This window comes from Glycine max, chromosome 10 (assembly GCF_000004515.6).
Source record: "Glycine max cultivar Williams 82 chromosome 10, Glycine_max_v4.0, whole genome shotgun sequence".
In the NCBI taxonomy this organism is placed as follows: domain Eukaryota; kingdom Viridiplantae; phylum Streptophyta; class Magnoliopsida; order Fabales; family Fabaceae; genus Glycine; species Glycine max.
This window is the reverse complement of record NC_038246.2, coordinates 40,811,791-40,832,505: the sequence shown is the minus strand read 5'-3', so window position 1 is coordinate 40,832,505 and position 20,715 is coordinate 40,811,791. Positions and strand designations below refer to the sequence as shown.

The 20,715-nt window shown below is 34.6% G+C and overlaps 2 protein-coding genes and 1 long non-coding RNA gene across 3 annotated transcripts; all 3 read left to right on the top strand.

Moving 5' to 3' along the window:
- The first annotated feature begins 1,954 nt into the window (after positions 1–1,954).
- ALMT16 (aluminum-activated malate transporter family protein) lies at positions 1,955–5,031 on the top strand. Its single transcript, XM_014762829.2, has 6 exons — positions 1,955–2,849; positions 2,973–3,113; positions 3,261–3,533; positions 3,711–3,832; positions 4,047–4,190; positions 4,497–5,031. Exons 1-6 carry the CDS (start codon positions 2,531–2,533, stop codon positions 4,986–4,988), a joined length of 1,491 nt encoding a protein of 496 aa, XP_014618315.1. The 5' UTR covers positions 1,955–2,530; the 3' UTR covers positions 4,989–5,031.
- Positions 5,032–12,691: 7,660 nt separating this feature from the next.
- Positions 12,692–19,724, top strand: LOC100812325 (plant UBX domain-containing protein 10). Its single transcript, XM_003536130.3, has 4 exons — positions 12,692–13,690; positions 18,355–18,525; positions 18,699–18,902; positions 19,250–19,724. Exons 1-4 carry the CDS (start codon positions 12,899–12,901, stop codon positions 19,478–19,480), a joined length of 1,398 nt encoding a protein of 465 aa, XP_003536178.1. The 5' UTR covers positions 12,692–12,898; the 3' UTR covers positions 19,481–19,724.
- LOC121172887 (uncharacterized) lies at positions 13,700–15,267 on the top strand. The gene is made up of 2 exons (XR_005886661.1): positions 13,700–14,421; positions 14,786–15,267. It is a non-coding gene; the product is annotated as an uncharacterized lncRNA (long non-coding RNA).
- Positions 19,725–20,715: the final 991 nt, after the last annotated feature.

Genomic DNA, 20,715 nt, shown 5'->3' with positions numbered 1-20,715 from the left:
GACCTAATTCATTCTGTTCCTTCTGTTGAGTTAACTGGGGAATCTAAGCTATATCCTGTTAGATTGTCTTTAAATGCAGCACTAGTTAGAGGGTAATCAACGCACATCCATAGGAAATGCTTTCATCTCGCATATTCAAGGAATCTGGGCAACATGCAATTTATTATTAGATTCACATATGTCTATATAATCTAGATGAAAGTATTTTTGGGTAAACATTATTAAAGTTGATTTTGAATGAAATTGATTATGTAAAATATTTTTTATTAAAATTTATTTTAAAATAATGTAATTTATATTTGAATGTTTTTACTTTTAAAAGTTAATAGCTAGCAAAGTCAGTGTAAGCTTGTTGATCTAATACAAAAGTTGTCTAAATTTATTTCAATTTAAAATCAATTTTTGACCTAAAATCAAATCCTTCACATGTCAAACATGTATCTAAAATTATATCAGGTGATATTTTAATGTAATTCTAAAAAATCTAACGAAAATCACACACACATTTAGAAGATCGAAAACAAATAGTTGTAGTGGTACGTATCTCAATTGTTTTCCTTATAGCAGCAATTATTAGGTATAGCAGCTTGTCTGCTTGCAATACATCTGCAGAAGTTTAAGCTAATTAACAAATGGCGAACAAAAGATCGTACTAATCACAAATTTGGTCCTTGATAGGTGTAGTCTTCGAATCCCTTTAAACTATATATATATATATATATATATATATATATATATATATAGCTAACATGATGTGATATGCATATTCCTCCACATAAACCCGGACGCATGCTTTGTACGAATAGTTAACTAAAGTAGGCAAAGTTATATGTTGCTGCAACTGACAATTTTAAACCCTTGATTAATTAACCAAATTAGGACAGGAAGAAAATATGGTGACTCAAGTACGTTATCTATATATTTATTTATAAATCAACTTTTGATAGTTGGATTGACTTTTCAAAATTAAAAATAGTGCGTGAACACCGAAAAGTAGTTAGATAAGGGCTCTCCCATATATATATATATATATATATATATATATATATATATATATATATGTGTGTGTGTGCGCGCCTGTCATTTCAAAATGCTAAGAGAAGATATATGACCAATATGGAGTCCCCATTGTAAATTCCACAACCCTCATTTGTCTAAAAATGTTTTAAGGTTTTTAAATAGAAGGTCCTACTCATGGCCTAATTCATTCCGTTTTCTTTAATTCTTTTCCTAATTCCTAATTTTATTATCCATATTTAGACAGCAGAAGAATGATCTGATAACCGAGCCACTAAGAATCAGGTGACGGCATATGTGTGCGGTACAACAGGCATGCAATGCTAGACTTGGTGGACCAAGTCACTATGCTACTATGAGATTGCATATATAAGTTGCAACGTATACCCCAGTTTCTCGTTTTAGTTAGGTCAATTGTAAAGGAAAAACATTATGTGAATTAGCGTAAAATATGTGCAAGTGGCTATATAAATTAGGAGTGGAAGTGACACAACAAGTTTATTCGTTTTTAATTCATCTAAATTTGAAAAATGTAATGCATGCATGCCATGTTCGGGGATGGACACCAAAACAATCATTACTAGCTAGATTTTTGTATCACTTTATTTTTGCAATAATATTGAAATATGTGACATATGCATGTACAGTATATGTTTTATTGCCCATTTATAACAAAAGAAAAAGTAAATACATAATTCTCTAAAAGATATACCTTCATGCTTTGAGTTAGAAGTTTTTTTGTTTTCTTTATTTGATACTATTATAATTAGTTAGGACCTTGAACTCTTCAATACTACCTAAAGGTATTTTTATAAATTTTGATTTTTTAAACTAACTTTAAGATTAACTTTTATTCTTAGCTTAATCACATTTAAATCTTCTAGTTCCTCCTCAAGTTAGAAGTTCGGTAATGTAAAAACATTTTCAGTTTTTTTTTTTAATATTAACAAATTAGTTCTGTTGGTATTTTAAAATGGCAATAGAGAAGTTAATTCGACACGTTAAATACACATGAAATGAAAGAATTAGCTTGTTAGTATTCAATCTTTATATTTTGTTTGCATTGACACAACTTGCATTTAAATTACGTGCTTCTGTTTTTCCGCTCTTACGTGCATATTTATATATAGAAGAAGATATGATCATCGATGCATATAATATACCCAACAATTTGAATTGGGAACATTTACCTACTAAAAAGATAGAAGAATACTTGAGTGGGATTTGTGCTGTTGTTACATCAGCTACGTCTCCCTATTTCACTTGAACTAAAAATAAAATGTCTTGTCCTGATCATTAATATTAAAATATCCTCATGTTGAGACATGCGAAGCCTCTCTTTATATAAATACAAGGTTACTTCTCTAGCTCTGCCATAGTTTTGTGTGGCATAAGGAAATTATTTAGGGCCTTATTAGCCACACTAATCTTGGTCTGACAATATTTTCCACCATACAACTTGCTAATTTCATAAACACATAAACAACTTTAGTAGTACTCATTAATCAAGAAGATGGCTCGTGGCAACGATATGGCGAAAGAAGTAGAATGGAGGATCAAGGTAGAAGAAGACGATGACACACTGCAGAAAACAATAGTTGGTTGCATGTGGGCAGTTACAGCAGGTCTGGCTTTGAAGTTGTGCAAGTTTGTGAAGAAAGCATGGGAGGTTGGGGTGAATGACCCAAGAAAATTCATCCATTGCTTGAAAGTAGGGATTGCACTTTCAGCAGTTTCTCTCTTCTACTATTGGAAGCCTTTGTATGATGGAGTTGGAGGAAATGCTATGTGGGCTGTCATGACTGTGGTTGTAGTTTTTGAGTACACAGCCGGTAGGTAGTGCTACATTATATGTATATATAGCTGGCTAGCTAGTTACTATTTTAATTGTAACAATTCATATATGTGACATACGTCCCTCGTAGTAGTTAATTGATGACAATCTCAAATTGCAGGTGCAACTATATGTAAAACTGTTAACAGAATGTGTGGAACTTCCCTTGCTGGATTTCTAGGCATTGGTGTACATTGGGTAGCAAGTAGGGCAGGAGAGCAATGGGAACCCGTAATTGCTGGAGTCTCTGTCTTTCTTTTAGGTATATATAATACTAACAAAATAAAATTTTATGTGCATAAACAAATAATATATATATATATATATATATATATATATATATATATATATATATATATATAATTGAAGATAGTTAAATTAATTGATGCACATGTTTTTGTAAGTTCAGCTTCTGCAGCAACATTCTCCAGATTCATCCCCTCCTTAAAGGCTCGTTTTGATTATGGTATTTTGATATTCATCCTCACATTCAGCTTGGTGTCAATATCGGGTTACCGGGTTGATGAATTGTTGGTCATGGCACAGTACAGAGTGTGCACGATTATAATTGGTAGCATAATGTGCATAATTGTCAGCGTTATCATTCGCCCCATTTGGGCTGGTTTCGAACTCTTTGTTTTAGTCACAGGGAACCTCGACAAACTGGCCAACTCCTTGCGATGTGAGTTTTCTATGTTGATTATTTGCATTTGCTTGCATATTAAAATTGTTATCATATTATTTTAATTTCTTCCACTGTGAGAGAATATAGAAATTCTTGATTTTTCAGCCTCATGCACTACCACTAGGTACGCTATATATATATAAATATATATAATTGTATGAATATGTATTTCAGGTTGTGTGGTTCAGTACTTCGGTGGTAGTGAAGCCTCAGAAGCAGAAAGTGATGAGGTGTCTGATAAAAAATTGCTAGGCTACAAGTGCGTGCTAAGTTCCAAAGCAACAGAAGAAACTATGGTATACTTAGTTATCTAATTAGTGCAATTTATTTTGTGTAGATAGTGTTTACATATCCCATATATATGTGAATAACAAAAGATAAAATAAAATAATCAACGGGAGAGTTATGTGTTCGTGGCGCAAAGCTTAACGAATACAATAAAATCAAAGCAAAATTAAAATTATCATCGTATTTATAGTGTGTGTGACTGAACAATTATCGTTACTGTAGGCAAATTTTGCTAGATGGGAGCCTGCCCATGGCCGCTTCAACTTCCGTCACCCATGGAGGCAATATGTTAAAATTGGGGCATCGATGCGTAGTTGTGCTTCCTGTTTAGATGCTCTTATTGGATGCATAAATTCAGACAACCAGGTATAATACCTGAATTTTTAATCAAATTATATATCAATCAAATCTTAAAAAACTCATGGAAATCTTTTAATATAGTTATTTTAATCTATACCTTCTTTGGTGCAAATCTATTTTTTCATAATGCAATTGATAACCGTGTTGATTAACTTAGATCGCAATGTTAGTAAATTAATACAAATCTTCATGCATATAGAAAAAAGAAAAACCCTCAAATTTGGTATTTCAGTTAGTTATGCACAAATAATACACGTGTATATATATATTCCTGAGCTCATCCAGTTAATGTACTTTGATTAATTTGAGCAGGCTTCGGATGACATGAAGAAGAATATGAGCAGCATCTCCATGAAAGTGGGTGCCAATTGTGCAAGTGTCATAAGAGAGCTAGCAACTACAATAAGGAAAATGAAAAAATCATCTAAACTTGATATTTTGGTTACACAGATGAATAGTGCTGCACAAGAGCTCCGAAGTTTGTTAAATTCTTGTCCATACTTGGTTAACCCACCACATAATTCCAAACGTAGTACACGAACAGAAACAGCTTCACCTGATGATCTAGCTCCAAAAATAGAAATCCCACTTATGGAAATTATTCAGGTTGTAACTGTAGCTTCTTTGCTCATTGAAATTGTGGCTCGTGTGGAAGACATTGTGGAAAATGTTGAAGAACTATCAGATTTGGCTAATTTCCAACCAGAAATGAATGTCAAATCCAAACAACATACATCGGACAGCAAGGTCTCCCCTGACCAACAGAATGATGGGGAACCCGTTAGAACACTCCAAATGGTCTAAAGATATATGAATCTAATATAATATATATGAGATCTATTTTGCATATTCTTTGATCCATGAATATATATGAATAATGTATATGAGATCATTTAGTCTACAGGCCCCTCAACACGTGTAAATTTACCTCCGAAAATCCAAACTTACGCCCCTATTAATTCAGCTTATCAATCATACATGCATGTGTTCCTAATAACTATATCGATGAACGAGAATTTATATTACTAATAGCGAAAATAAAGATATTATCGTATCTGTCTGTCGTTATTATGTTATTGTTAATAAAAAATTTGTTAAATAAATATAAACATATAAAAATACTTAAATAATTGAGTCTGTTTCTCTTCGGATGAATTGCATTTCCAATTCTTTCTCTATTTGTCCTTCTTCTTCTCTCTCTTCTACCAACAAACATTTTCCAGATGCACTCCCTATCTCATGTCAAATTGAAGAGTAGATATCATATTATCACCCTTGTCTGATGCAACAATATAATATTTGTAATCTGGTAAATTGATATGAGACACTATGTTTATGCATAAAATACTTTTCTTTTGGAATCTGTAAACTTTTACAAACTTATTTTATAAAGTGAACTGTTGATAATAATACATAGTTCTCAAGAAAAAAGTTTTATAAAAATGGAACAATAAAAAAATAGTTCTCACATGATTATCATTATTTTCTGTCACTGTGGCAACTTCAACCTCACTCTTGCTCTCTCATGCTACTTTCAAAACCTTCTACAAATTTAACACCCCAAAAATAATAAAAAATATTAAGAAATTATTACAAAAAAGAATTTAGAAAAATTTCGGAGAAAGAGGTTAAAATAAGAAAAACTAATTTGATGGTCTGGAGAGAGGATAGCAAGTAGCAAGTAGCCACCCTTCAATTTACTATGTAACCATTAATCAATGGCTCTAAAACGAATGATGTAAGAGAAAATATAACAAAAATATTCACTAAACATTATTAAATTGATACGTGTAATGATGTAATTGCTAAAAGCACATGTGTCCTTCACCAATTTAAAAATGTTTTCTTTCAATGAGTTAAATTTTACTTGAAAGTATTGTAGATTGAGAAAGATATATAACAATATAGAAATGAAGTGTGCACTGTGCACTGTGCACTGTGCACTGAGAGAGATAATTGAGAGAGAGAAAGAGAAAAAAACAAAACGGAAATAAAAAAATTGGTGATGGGAGATTCATTTTACGGTTAATGAAATAGATAGGCCATGGGGGAGGAGGTTACCAAATCAGAACTGTGGGCAATTGCTTTCATGGGCAGGCCAAAGGATTCTAAAAAAAGGGAATTAATTGTTACCTTTGTAATTTCATTAGTGATCGAAATGGAAAAAGATTTCCAAAAAAAGTGGAGAAAAAATAGTAGAAAATTTTAGATTTGCATGGTTATTTTTTATTTATTAAGGACATAATAACCTTGTAAAAAGAGAGATTAAAAAGTGGTCATCAATCTCCTTTTATCTATTGTTATAGATTATTATTATTTAATAAGCATCACTACTTTTATAACCGGTGTAAATCTTCATTTTACTTGTAAATTCGACATTTCTTTCATAAAACAATATTGGCTCAAGATTAGATACAATTGTTCTAGGATAAATTAAATCTTCATTTAACTTACTTATAAAGTTGATGTTGCTTCTGTAGGGAATATTTTGAAATTGAGAATTGAACCCAAAGAACTTAATTGAAAGAATTTTTATTACCAGTCATTCAATACATGTTTGCATATTAACTAGAAAGCAACCCACTTAGCAAAAATAAAGGCCAATGGTAATAGAAAATAGATAAACTTAAATAGAAAAAGTATCTAAATAGAAAAATATCCCTAAGGACTAGGACATTCCCGGTAACCAATATATTATTCTAAACAGAAGAAGTACTGCATTGAACCCCTTCAATCCCTCCCTTAAACTAAATGTTGTATAACAATTAGTTTATATTAGGAATTTTTCACATACTCCCAACAACTTTCAAAGCATCTGAAAAACTTCAAGCTTTAATGGTTCATTATGTCAGCCACTTGGCCTTGACTTCCACAGTGAACTAACTCAATTGTACCCTCCTTGCTAAGATTCCTTAAAAAATGAAACCTCACGTCAATATGCTTGTTGCGACCATGCATAATAGGACTTTTAGATAGCTTGATGGTTGAGCTATTATCACACATTATAGTTATGCAGCCTTCATGAGATTGTCCCAGCTTCTCTAAAATTCTCTTCATCCAAACTCCTTGACAAGCACAAACTGTTGCAACCACAAACTCAGCTTTTGTGGTGGATAAAGTTACAATAAACTATTTTTTTGAACACCATGAGACAACACCTGAACTCATTAGAAACACATAACCAGACGTGCTCTTCCTATCTTCCACATCTCCGACATAGTCGCTATCTGTAAATGCTAACAGCTCACCATTCCCTCCCTTCTTATAATGAATCCCATAGTTCACAGTTCCTTTTAAGTAATGAAGTGCTCTTTTAGCTACCTACAGATGAGTCTATGAAGGTTTTGCCATAAATCTACTTATGAGACCGGTGGCAAACATCAAGTCAAGTCTTGTGGCAATGAGGTACATTAAACTGCCTACTAACTGCTTATAATATGTTCCATCAACAAAGTTTCTATCTCCTTCTCTACTTATTTTGAAACCTGGAACTATTGGACTGCCCACTGAATTACTTTCCAACATACCAAACCTTCTCAAAATCTCAAGTGCATATTTGTTTTGGCATATATAAATACCATCAGACTTTTGCGGCACTTCAATTCCAAGAAAAAACCTCATTTTCCCAAGTCAAACATATCAAACTCTCTTAACATAGAGTTTTTAAATTCAGACATCATGAATTCACAATTACCAGTGAAAATTAAATCATCAACATAAACACTTACAATGATGATTTTTCCTTTTTTGCTTCTCTTAGTGAACAATATATGCTCGCTGTCGCATCTTTGAAATCCATCACTAATAAAGTGTGCTTTAATTCGACGGAATCAAGCTCGTGGAGCTTGTTTTAGTCCATACAAAGCTTTGTGTAACTTGTAAACCAAATGCTCACTATTTTCTTTTTCGTATCCTCTTGGATGCTCCACATAAACATCTTCACTTAGCTGACCATGGAGGAAAGCCGACTTGACATCTAGTTGAAAAATCCGCCAATTTTTATGCGCAGCTAGAGCAATGATCATCCTTACTGTGTCCATCCTTGCCACCGGTGCAAAAACTTCTGTGTAATTCACTCCATGCTTTTGAGAGTACCCTTTAGCAACCAAACGAACTTTGTATTTATCAATCTTTCCATGCTCATTGTTTTTAGTTTTATAGACCCACTTGACTCCAATTCTTTTGGCCCCAACAGGTAGCTCAGTGAATGTCCATGTTTGGTTCTTCTCTATGGATTTGATTTCATTGTCTATGGCTAATCTCCAATTTGCACTCTTCACAGCTTCTTCAAAACATAATGGGCCAGTTGACACCATTAATTCCATATGAACCTCATCATTAGATAAACCTTCACCACTAACATAATCACCCATCCATGTAGGTGGTTGCCTTTCTAGAGGTTGCCTTAACTCCCTCACTCTCACTTCACTCTCACTAGAAACATCTCCAACTCCTTCATCACAAGTCTCTCCTATCTCTCTGTCATTATTTTCTCCATTTTCATTTTCACTCTCATCCCATTTTATATCTATTGCTATTTGTTTTCCATCCCAATCCCACCGTTTTTCTTCTTCAAAAATCACATCTCTACTCACGACAACTCTCCTAGCAATTGGATCAAATAACTTGTAGCCTTTTGATTCCTCATTAACTCCTAATAGTACACAAGTAAGGCTTTTATTATCAAGTTTAGTCCTCTTTGCTTCTGGAACATGGGCGTGTGCTATGCATCCAAAGACCCGTAAGTGATCAATTGAGGGTTTCACTCCACTCCAAGCCTTCTCTGGTGTTATATCCTTCACTGCCAATGTAGGACACCTATTTAGGACATGGATAGTCCAGTTCACCACTTCAGGCCAAAAGGTTTTTGGAATATTCTTATCAGACAACATGGAGCCATGACTATTCTATTTTTCCTTTCAGTGACGTCGTTCTGTTGCGGAGTAAAAGCAGTGGTTAATTGTCTCTTGATCCCACTTTCTTTGCAAAAATGATTAAACTCATTTGAATTGAATTCTCCTCCTCTATCAGTACGAAGACATTTAATAAACATATCTGCTTCTTTCTCAACCATAGTTTTAAAGTATTTGAAAGAATTTAAAGCCTCCGACTTCTCCACCAAAAAATGTACCCATGTTTTTCTACTGTAATCATCAATGAACAACAGAATATAACTTTTGTTGCTATTAGATGCCGGTGTGCTTGGACACATATATCTGCATGAATAAGTGCTAGCTTCTGAGTTGCTCTCCAGGTACTCTTCTTTGGGATGGATCACGGTGTTGCTTCCCATTGATGCAATCAATGCATGTCATATTTGAGATAGGGAGATGAGGAAGTCCACATACCATATTCTCGGACAACAATGTTCTCAAACCCTTGTAACTCAAATGCCCATACCTCCTATGCCAAAGATGGGGTAAATTTTGAGTTTTTGTGAGAAGGCACTGATCGGATTGTTCTTGAATGGATGCTTGAGATTGAGGCAGCAAAAAAAAAATCCTATTAGCACTCATGTTGGTCTGAATTATCAAGCCTTTTTCTGGATGAAAAATCTTGCACATCCCTTCCTTGATCAAAATAGCCAAACCTCTTTCCTACAACTGTCCTATGCTTAAGAGATTATTGTTTAACTCTGGAACATAGTATACCTCAAGAAAAACAAAGTTAACTCCATTCAACAGTAACTTCACGCTTCCCTTTCCCAGCACATTCATCTTAGTGTTATTTCCCAATTTTATGGAATGCCAAAATTTTTCATCAAGTTGACTGGACATAGTTTGATCACCGCACATATGATTAGAACATCCTGAATCAAGGAGCCACGCATCTTCTCTTTTAGCTTCATACAACTCAACATAGGACATCAAAAGCATTTCTTCTGCTTCATCAACCTCTGCATAATTTGCTTCTTTGTTCTGAGGGCATTCGTATCGAAAATGCCCCAGTTGATGGAATTGGTAACACTCTACAGTTGCTTTGTTGAAGGTTGTTCGACCTCTTCCTCTTCCTCTTCCCCTATAGGCAACACGACCACGACCTCTTCCTCCTTCAATCGACACTTGCAAGACTTGTTCCTGACCTCCATTACGCCTCTGAAATTTCTGTTCATGTACTATTAAAGAGCTTTGTAACTCATCAACAGTAAGAGCATCGATGTCCATCGACACCTCTATAGAACATACAACATAGTTAAAGAGCGTAGAATTTTTTCCACCACTTTAACATCCTACATATCTTCCCCATAGATTCTCATTTTGTTGGCCACCATCATGACCCTGGAGAAGTACTCTGTCACTCCTTCACTAGTCTTCATCTCAAGAATTTCAAATTCGCTATAGAGAGCTTGAAGATGAGCTCTCTTGACCCTTGCATTTCCTTCGAACTTCTTCATGGCATCCCATATTTCTTTAGCAATATTCTTCTTTAGAGTGGTGTCGAGAACAGTTGATCGATTTCCTGGAAAAGATAGTTCTTTACTTTAAGATCCTTCAGCTTCAACTCATTATTCTTCTTCTGTTGTGCTTCTATCTGTGTTGCTCCACTTGCTGGCTCGACATAGCCAGGCTCGATTAGTTCCCAATATTCCTTAGTTCGTAGGAAATTTTCCATTAACATGCTCCAATGGTCATAGTGACCATTAAAGCGTGGAATGGCTAGCTGTACAAAACTTCCTTTTATAGTCATCTTCTCTGCTGCTACAAGAAATTTAAAGATTGCTGCTTTGATGTATCAGGCCTAGTAGGGGCTCTAATACCAGAATGTAGGAAATGTTTTGAAATTGAGAACTGAACACAGAGAACTTAACTGAATGAATGATTTTTTATTAGCAACATCTCTGGCTTAAATAGCCATTCAATCCAAGTTTGCATATTAACTAGAAAGCAACCCACTTAGCAAAAATAAAGGCTAGTGGTAACAAAAAAGATAAACTTAAACAGAAAAATTATCTAAACAGAAAAATATCCCTAAGAACCAAGACATTCCGGTAACCAGCATATTATTCTAAACAGAAAAAGTACTGCATTGAACCCCTTCAACTTCTACGAAATCACCATAATGTAAGTAAAACCAACTTAAGGCATGAAGTCATTGCGATGACAAAATCACCATTATGACTTAATCAGATGAATATATATGATTTCCAATACAAACAAGGACTAGACATGAGACGCGAGATACCTTGTCAACAACCATTATAAATATGAGAATACTTGCTAAATGTAACCAATTATGCTAATTTTAGCTTAAATACATATTGATAAAAAAAAAAGACTTTTATCTCTAATCCTCTTTGATTCTTTATTTTCTCTATTCAATTGAAAAGAAAAAAAGGAGAGTATCAATTGTATATAACAAATTATACTCATTTTAGCACAAATGTAGATTGATACAAAGAGAGTTTTCTCTCTAGGAATCTTAATCTAAATCTCACTTGGAAAAAAATTAGGAATCTTTAAGTTTAATTAATCATAAATTAAGGATTAAAAATATATAGTTCATAATCCTATTATACTCCTTTAAAAAAAATCCTATTATATTATTTATTTTAAATCAAAATCTAGACTAGCTTGTTAAAATGCCTCAATTGTTTTAATTGAAGTTGACAAAATAGATCCAACTCATCCGGTTAGCCCGAGTCTAGTTGGAGAGAAAAAAGTTGTCCCAAATTAAATTGAGCCTATTTGGACTAACCCGATTAGTCCGTTGGATTAGATTAGACTTAAGAAACATAGACTCAAATTTCAGTGGACCTACTTTGGCTCGATATTTTTTTAAATTTTATTTTAATTTTTTAATTTTTATAAATTTAGATTAGAAATATAAAATGAATCAAGTTGGGCCAAACTGATGGACCTATCTAGACTTCAAGAAATAAAACTAGTTTGATCCAATCTAATTTTTCATGTTTGACCGACTTGAACCACCCCTCATGATTTTATCCAATTCTAGTTTTAATTTTGTATGAAATAGAAAAATAAAAAAATTCAGTTATTTTTTATTTTGATGGGAAAAATGAATGAAAGCATTATCCATGTAATAATTTCTTTTTTCATATTTATACAATAGTAATTGAGTCATAATATATAAATGTTTAAGGGGAATATTAATATCTATTCTAGTTGGCATGTATTAACATTTAATATTAACAATTTTGGACTAAAAACTAGAATCTTTTATTTTTTAAAATTTAATTCAAGAATATATATATATATATATATATATATATATATATATTATTTTAAATATACAATTAACAATACTACAATTAAAACTATATTAAATCAAATTATTGAATCAAAATTGAATCTAAAAGAGTTCTCGAATTTGAGAGTCTTAAATATGTAAATGCGTTGAATAAAAAAGAAATATCAGGTTTGACTGTGCAGAAATATACGTGGTCTAAACCAAAAAATTGAATCTAGAAACAATTAAAGTTATTAGATGATAAAAAAATAAAAATTGATAAAATATATTTTGTTTTATGGATAACAAAATAGATAAAATATTTGCTCTCAAGAAATGGACGGAGTCCGTGAATAATTTTGATGAAAACCGTAGTTGGGTGGAATAAATTTGATAGAGAAGAATGATCGCGAAACTAAGCCCCAAAGAGAGGAGATAAAGCAAAAAGCAAGTGGGACTGCCACGCTAATTGATATCTCTCTCTGCGTTGGTGTGTTGGTGTTTAGGATTTGCATCAACGAAGAAAGATGGGAGATGTAGCAGATAAATTGGCGTATTTCCAAGCGATAACCGGTTTAGAAGATCCAGACCTCTGCACCGAAATCCTCGCTGCACACAATTGGGACCTCGAACTCGCTATATCTACCTTCACCTCTTCTTCAAACCCTTCCTCCACCGACACTCCCCTGCAACCCCACCCTAACGACCATGTTCCCTCCGCATCCAATCCCCAACCCCAACCCCAACACCAACATCCTCCACCGCCTCCCGGTTTGGCTTGGAAACTCATCACCCTACCCGTTTCCGTCATTTCCGGCAGCCTAGGGTTAGTTTCCGGCGCGATCGGCTTGGGCCTTTGGGCCGCGGGAGGCGTCCTCTCCTACTCTCTCGGCCTCGTGGGCCTGGGCTCGCCCTCGGGCTCTGGCTCGGGCTCCTCCTCGGCCCCGTTGGTTTCCGTGACGGCGGCCGCTTCCGAGGCGATGGATTTCGTGGCCGCGTTCGAGAGGGACTATGGCTCCTTTGGGCCCAATTTCGTCGGTGAGGGCTTCATGGACGCGCTTCAGCGGTCCAGGAACTCGTTCAAGCTTCTCTTCGTTTACTTGCATTCCCCCGATCACCCCGATACGCCGTCCTTTTGCCAGAGGACGCTCTGCTCTGAGACCATTGCGGCGTTTGTGAACGAGAATTTCGTGTGCTGGGGTGGCAGCATTCGCGCCAGCGAAGGGTTTAAGATGAGTAACAGCTTGAAGGCTTCTCGCTTCCCCTTCTGCGCCCTCGTCATGGCCGCCACTAATCAGAGGATCGCGCTCCTTCAACAGGTTCATTTTTTTATTTTTTTATTTGCTGAAATTGCTTATTTGTGTTATGTGTATGTCTAAAATTAAACCCTAGGTGAACTGAGTTTTAAGTATAACAATCTCTATTTCATTATTGTCTTGCCTGGTTTTAATTATTGCGAATTTATCGGTTTGGCAAATTGGAGTGAACTGGGCCAACTGAAACATATATGAAATGAAAACTTTCATGTTTACTGCCATAGTTAATCTTTGGTATGTTATAGTTTCTTCCTTGTGCTTTGGCCTTATTTAATTTGTCCCTGCATGATTTATTTAGTGGTGACTATATACCTCATAGTAGCTTTAATAAGCTATGTAAGCTATATTCCCTTTAAGCAGATTGCTGCTGTCATGGCCTTCTCCACTTTTGAAATTTGATTGATATGGATGTACTGTTCTCCCCTTCCACCAGCCTCCATGTCCTCTACTCCTCTCTTCTTGACAACCATCTGCTGTCAACCGTCACACCCCTGCTGTACCCTAGTTCTCTTCTGTTGTTTTTGTTGCAGTGTTTTTAAGTAGCAGCTGTAGTGCTATTGCATTGTGGAATTACCTATGTAGTCAATAGCGGCACTTTAGCAGCTATTCATGGATAGCATTCACATTGTTGCAGGAGGCATAACACAATACCTAGTTGTGATGTGGGTTTATGGTTGTGCCAGGTGTGACTGTGTTTTGCGGTGGGGTCGCGTGTAAGCAATTGCGATGTCAATGTCAGTGAAAAAATTGAAATAGCCCATTTTTTACTGTTTTGATTTCTCTTTAGGGTGTTTTTAATTTGTTAAACCTTTTTGGTTTTGACCCTCTTATTAATGTGTCTCTTCCCTTTTTCATGGTAAGCATTTCACAAAATTGCTCCTGATAATATTTTGTCCCTAGGTGAATGTGAACATTTTCCAAACTGCCCGTAATTTTAAATTAAGTGAATGTGAATGACTTGCTCTTGCTTTTAAGTTCCCACTTCCCTCTCACATGCTTACCTTCCTTTTCAATTTTTTTCGTCAGTTCTCCGCCTATTAAGTGAATATGAATTATATGGTTGATATAAAATTATAAATTATGCATATTGTTTTCTAGACTTTGCAAAAGCAGCCATCCCACTATAGCGTTTTTTGGGGGTGTCCGCTCCGCACTGGTATCCGGCATTGACTATATTGGGAGTTACTTGTATCTGCTATTGTGAGTCTGACTGCTATTGCAGCCGCTATTGGTGTTGTGGTTGCAGTTTCTGCCCTGTATCTTATCAAGAGTCTCCAGCCAATTGGACTTTTGAGTTAATATTATGCCAATTTTTATTCATTTTATTTTCATTTGCATACGACATTTTTTTATACATATATAGTTGATATATATCATTTATTTCAATTGCTAAGCGACTTCTGCTATTTGCCCACTATATGATATAAAGGATTATTGGCTTTCTGCCATTTTCCACATTTCCTTTAGCACTGCAGTTCAGCTTACATATTTTGTCATATAATTTTTTTTCAAATTGTATCAATAATGTCTATTTCTCTCAATTACTCATTATATAAATCTATGCAAATAGTGTTTTAGTATATGGTTTGCCTGAACCAAGATATGTTTTGTTTAGTCTTTCTAGTATCTGTCTTGTATTAGGAAATATAAGATTAGCTCCTCTCGCCCCTTGCAATATGATAATGTTCTTACTTGATATGCCTTGTGTGCTACCCGTTCCAAGTTCAGGTGCACAAGCATATTGACGCAATTCAATGCTACTGGTTGAGTGCCTGAGCATGAAGAAAAATGTTGTCTTTAGGATTTTAGCACTTAATGTGACAATTATATTCATAATCTGTTATGATATGGATAAAAAAAAGCCACTAGGAGGTTTTATCCATAGTTGTCAATAGCGGCTGAGCAGAGCGGAGCGGCCCCCATCCGCGACAGACACCTCTATAGCGGAGCGGTTTCGTTTTGCGGTTGGAGCGGCCGCTATCGCGGTGGCGCTGGGCGGAGCGGCGCAGTTTCTGGAACAGTTTTTCGCGCCGCTACTTCGAAGCCTCCACCTTTTCCTCCTCCTCCTCCTCCTCTGCCACTCTCCGTCCTCCTCCCCCTCACGCGCCAGTGCTCACCATAGTGTAGAAGATGTGTTTTCCAGAGAGGAAGTGGGGGCGGTTGGTGAGGACGACGTCGTTTTTGGTGAAGCATTCTTGGAGTAGTGTTTGGGAGGAGACGACGACGAGGCGGGAGCCGAACCATAGGGACGTCGTCGTACTTGTCGGAGAGGGCTCTGAAGGTGCAATGGAGGGGGCGCTTGAGGTGGTGCCGTGGTGGAGGTTGCTGATTATGGGGAGAGTGATGGACCTGGTGGGAGGTTTTGGAACTTTCAGGAGGGAGAAGCTTTAAAAGGAGAAAGAGAAAAAAGAATAGGAGAGAGTAGGGGGGAAGTGTCCACGCCAGCAAAAAAAATTAATTTTAGCTTTTAGAGGAGAAAGAGAAAAAAGCATAGGAGAGAGAGTAGGGGGAAGCGTACTTACGAGCAAAAAAAAATTAAATTATTTAGGTAACATCTACTGCAAGCTATTCAGCAAAAATAAAATAAAATCTATTGTAAACTTAATTGTCATATGACTTGAGTAAAAATGTTTTGAAAGATAAGATGAGTATACATTTATAAAAAAATAATTAATGTTATATAATTTTATTAATTTCAAATAAAAAATATAATTAGTTTTTAAAAAAATTATTAAAATTTGATATCATAAACAAAAAAATCATTAAAAATAAAAATAAATAAAAAATATTTTAAATAACATAAAATAAAATAAAATAATTTATATTTAAGTACGTTATTTTTTCTTATATATTATTTAGTAGGAAAACTAAAAACTTATATGTAAAAGTTGATGCAAGTGTTACAAACTCAATTTCTCTAAGCATAATTATTTAATTTGTTTTGGAGGGTATTTTATCATTTTCATTAAATTTTTTTACTTTATGTTTTGTAACTTTTGTTTGATTAACTATGTTTTGAGTTATTTTTCTGTTTTTTGAACTTTTATATATATATATATATATATATATATATATATATATATATATATATATATATATATATATATATATATATATTATTAATTATTTAACATATATAAAAAAACATTAGAATAGCGGTCATCCCGCTATCCGCTATCCCATTTTGGGGGGTCGGCCGCTCCGCTCCGCCGGTATTGACAACTATGGTTTTATCCCAAAAAAATGTTGAGGTTATATTCTTACAGAGTAAAACTCAAGGATTTAACTGTCACTTTTGATGTTGTGTGGCCCTCTTTATTGTCAAAGAAAGGAATGATGATAAGGGGCAAAATAATCTTGCCAGTTGCCCCACACAATATTAAATACAAACAATGACAGTGAAAGAAACATCCTTTGCAGAGTCCTTTTATTGGTGATAACCACTTTCCGTTGTTGTTGCTGGTATGCTATCTGTCTCAATAGATTGAGGTTGTTATGAAGCTGAATAGAATGATCTACATGAATTCCATTTTTTATTATATATTATGGATTCCAGTGCTAGAACAATAGATCACATTAATCACCATGAGAAATACATTCTTAGAACAAGTATCTTTTACTTTATTGTGTAGCAAGAACTGATTTTGGCTAGATGAAGATTCACCCGATGTGTGGAATGAGTTTTTGGTCATTCAGTGCCTTGAAGTAGATAGGTTGATCCATGTAGCTAATCCTGCCTAGTGGGATAAGGATCGGGTGTTATTGTTCCTGCAAAGTTTTTCTTGTTGCTTGACTTGATCCTTTGTCACTAGAAAATATTTTCTTCCTCCAGTTGGTGTGTGAAATACTTGTGCTTAATAATATGAGGAAGCTTTTGATTGGTGATGCCAAATGGTTATGCCACAAGTATCCTCAGGAAATTTGTATAGTTCAATCATCAGAATTGTTAGAATATATGAAAAATATCTCATAACAAAAAAATTATATCTTAGAATATTTTAGAATTTAGAGTAAGTACACTGAATTATGTCTTTATTCAGTAATTAGTAACACTACATAACGAATAATCATCTCCAAGCCCCATACATATAAAACATCATGCACCAACTGCCACACCATTCTATGACTGCCTAAATAACTGCATAAAGACAAAAATATTACATAAAAATAATAATTCAGAACCATAACTACCGAAGACACAAATACTGCACAAACAGTAATACTTCAGGCCTTACAGTCAAAGTCTGCTTCTTGTCCCTTCTCACATAAACTTTCCAATGTCTTTCAGAGTATCTTAGAGTTATGTCTTGGGATTAGTTTCATGATTCTTAGTTTCGCTATTATCTTGTTTCATTATTTAGTTAGAGTTATGATCTAGTATCAGTATAAAAGTTAATTCTTCATGTTTTATATCACATTGTCAGATATCATATCAAATCAAGTCAACATCAATTTTATTGTATTTATCTATTTATTCAGTCTCTTTTATCTCCTTTTCCTCCCTCTATATGGAAAGCCCCATAACTTCAACTAGTAGTTTTTTTTCTATTAAGACTTGTTGCATTCATATTCTTCATTGTCTTGCTAAAATGGTGTGCCCGATATTATAGTTGATAAAGTATTCTGATTATGATGCTTTCATGGTTAATCTATTTTATGTAATGCAGGTCGAAGGTCCAAAATCCAGTGAGGAGCTGCTAGTGACCCTGCAGAGAGTGCTTGAGGAAAGTTCCCCTGTTCTTGTTGCGGCTAGGCTTGATGCAGAAGAAAGAAGAAATAATATGCGCTTAAGGGAGGAGCAAGATGCTGCATACAGGGCTGCACTTGAAGCTGATCAAGTATGCTTTTTGTAGTGTATGGTTATTCTGCTTGTTTCCTATCATTTTTTGTGGTCTCTACTCCATGGCTTGTCCTTTTTTCCTATCTCAACATCCCTTGCAGAGGCCTTTATTCAGAAAGAACTGGCCTGTTACTGTTGCTGTGGATTAATGTTGTACGTATGCATGTCCAGGCTAGGGAACGACAGAGAAGAGAAGAAGAAGAACGTCTTGCAAGGGAAGCTGCTGAAGCTGAGAGAAAGCGCAAGGAAGAGGAGGAGGCTCGGGAAAGAGCAGCACAAGAAGCTGCCGAGAAACAAGCTGCATTAGCTAACATACGTCAAGAGAAAGCTCTGTCTCTTGGTGAAGAACCTGCAAAAGGACCTAATGTTACACAGGTACAGTATCCAAAGATTTAGCTTAGATTTTGTTTCTTATTTAGTGCCTTTACTCTGCTATTGGCATGTTTCATTAGTTGATTTAGTTCGTATATCTGTTCAACTTATATAGTTATACTTGTATTTGAGATCTTAACTTTTAATTCATATTATATAATTGCACTTTTTAAAATTCATAGATGGTGTCACTTATATGCAAGGTCTTTACTTCTAGTCCTGTAATTTTTAAATTGCTTTAGCCTGCATCTTTAGTTTCTCATCTTTTTCAGTTCAGTTTTTGTTTAATTATGTTATAATTTACTTGACATTGTTTTTTTTTTTTTTCACTTCCTGATCAAAATTACTAGGTTTTGGTACGGTTTCCAAATGGTGAACGCAAGGAAAGGAGGTTCAACAGCATAGTGACAATTCAATCTTTATATGACTATGTTGACTCACTTGGATGTTTAGAAGCCGAGAGTTACAGTCTGGTCTCCAATTTTCCTAGGACTGTTTATGGACAAGAGAAGTTGACATTGTCATTGAAGGAAGCTGGATTGCATCCTCAGGCCAGCCTGTTTGTGGAGCTCAGTTCATGAGAGTAAAACTTTGCTTAATATTCTTATGAATACAACATGAGGCCTGAAAATAGGGATTTCTGCGATGTTTCATTCTTCTGTTTAAAAGAATTGACTTGCTGAACAATTATAAACGTTAGATAAATAGGTTGTCATGGTTTATGTAGTTTTGGTTTCTCTTATTTTCAATTCAATCAGTCAAGCAGATAGCGTTACATGGAGACGAGATGATCTAGAATAATATATATAATATACATATTTGGAATTTGGCCGTTCCCTTGATTTGGAAGCTCCTCGTGCTATTTATTTGCATAATTTGTCTCTTCCTATCAAATATGATGATAGAGCATTGGACCAGCTATCGGGCTCACACCATGGGAAGCCCAATGTTGGGAGGTGTATTCTCATAGGTTCTTGCTATTTACACCCCCATTTGAGCTAAGTGCACCCCTAGACCCCCTTCTACCTCCCCACTACTCACTATACCATTGTTTCTAAAAGATGTACACCCTTTTTACTTTTTGGAAATGTATTTTCAGAATTAAATATATCTATTTTGGAAGTATATCTCCAAACCTACAATTTATAATTTTGGAGACACTTTCAAAATGGTATGTTATTCTAGAAAGACATTTTTGGTTATAACGAATCATATTTCAATTAAAGTACTTTAAGAGTTGTTGAAGGTTGAGGCTTGAATTGTTGACATAGACTTGGATTAGAAAATAAATGAATGCATTTAAAGGAAAAAATTAATGTCAAAAGCTTTGTTTTATAATTAAGGTGTATAATAGATGGAGTTAGTCATGAACATACCTTTAAACATAGTGTCACATGAAGGAAAACACAAAAATATTGTATGCTATTGATGAAAATATGGTATTATATAATAAATATATGGTGAAAATAATTTAAAATTAGGATTTAAAGAATAATAAAGATAGAATGAAAATAAGATTTTAGATAGGATTTAAAGAACTCTAATGATATAATAAAAATAAGACTAACAAACATAGATATAAGATAAACATTTATTTTGTCGATATTTTTTTTGTGTTTCTCGTCAATGATCTTAATTCTAAAGTGATATTTTATCAAAAGAAACATATACCTATTCTGGAGGTATATCTCTGGAACTATAAATTATATTTTAAGATATATTCCCAAAAATAGGTATATTTAATTATGGAAATACAACTTTAAGAGAAAAAGGTATAATGGGTAGTTGCGGGTAAAAAGGGGTACAGGGGGTGTAC

Bases quoted from the DNA above. Each gene is read 5' to 3' on its own strand.
- ALMT16 (XM_014762829.2), top strand. From the start codon at position 2,531: ATGGCTCGTGGCAACGATATGGCGAAAGAAGTAGAATGGAGGATCAAG. The intron at 3,833-4,046 runs GTATACTTAGTT...TCGTTACTGTAG, and splicing joins AAGCAACAGAAGAAACTATG to GCAAATTTTGCTAGATGGGA. The intron at 4,191-4,496 runs GTATAATACCTG...TAATTTGAGCAG, and splicing joins GCATAAATTCAGACAACCAG to GCTTCGGATGACATGAAGAA.
- LOC100812325 (XM_003536130.3), top strand. From the start codon at position 12,899: ATGGGAGATGTAGCAGATAAATTGGCGTATTTCCAAGCGATAACCGGT. The intron at 18,526-18,698 runs GTATGCTTTTTG...ATGCATGTCCAG, and splicing joins CTGCACTTGAAGCTGATCAA to GCTAGGGAACGACAGAGAAG. The intron at 18,903-19,249 runs GTACAGTATCCA...CAAAATTACTAG, and splicing joins AAGGACCTAATGTTACACAG to GTTTTGGTACGGTTTCCAAA.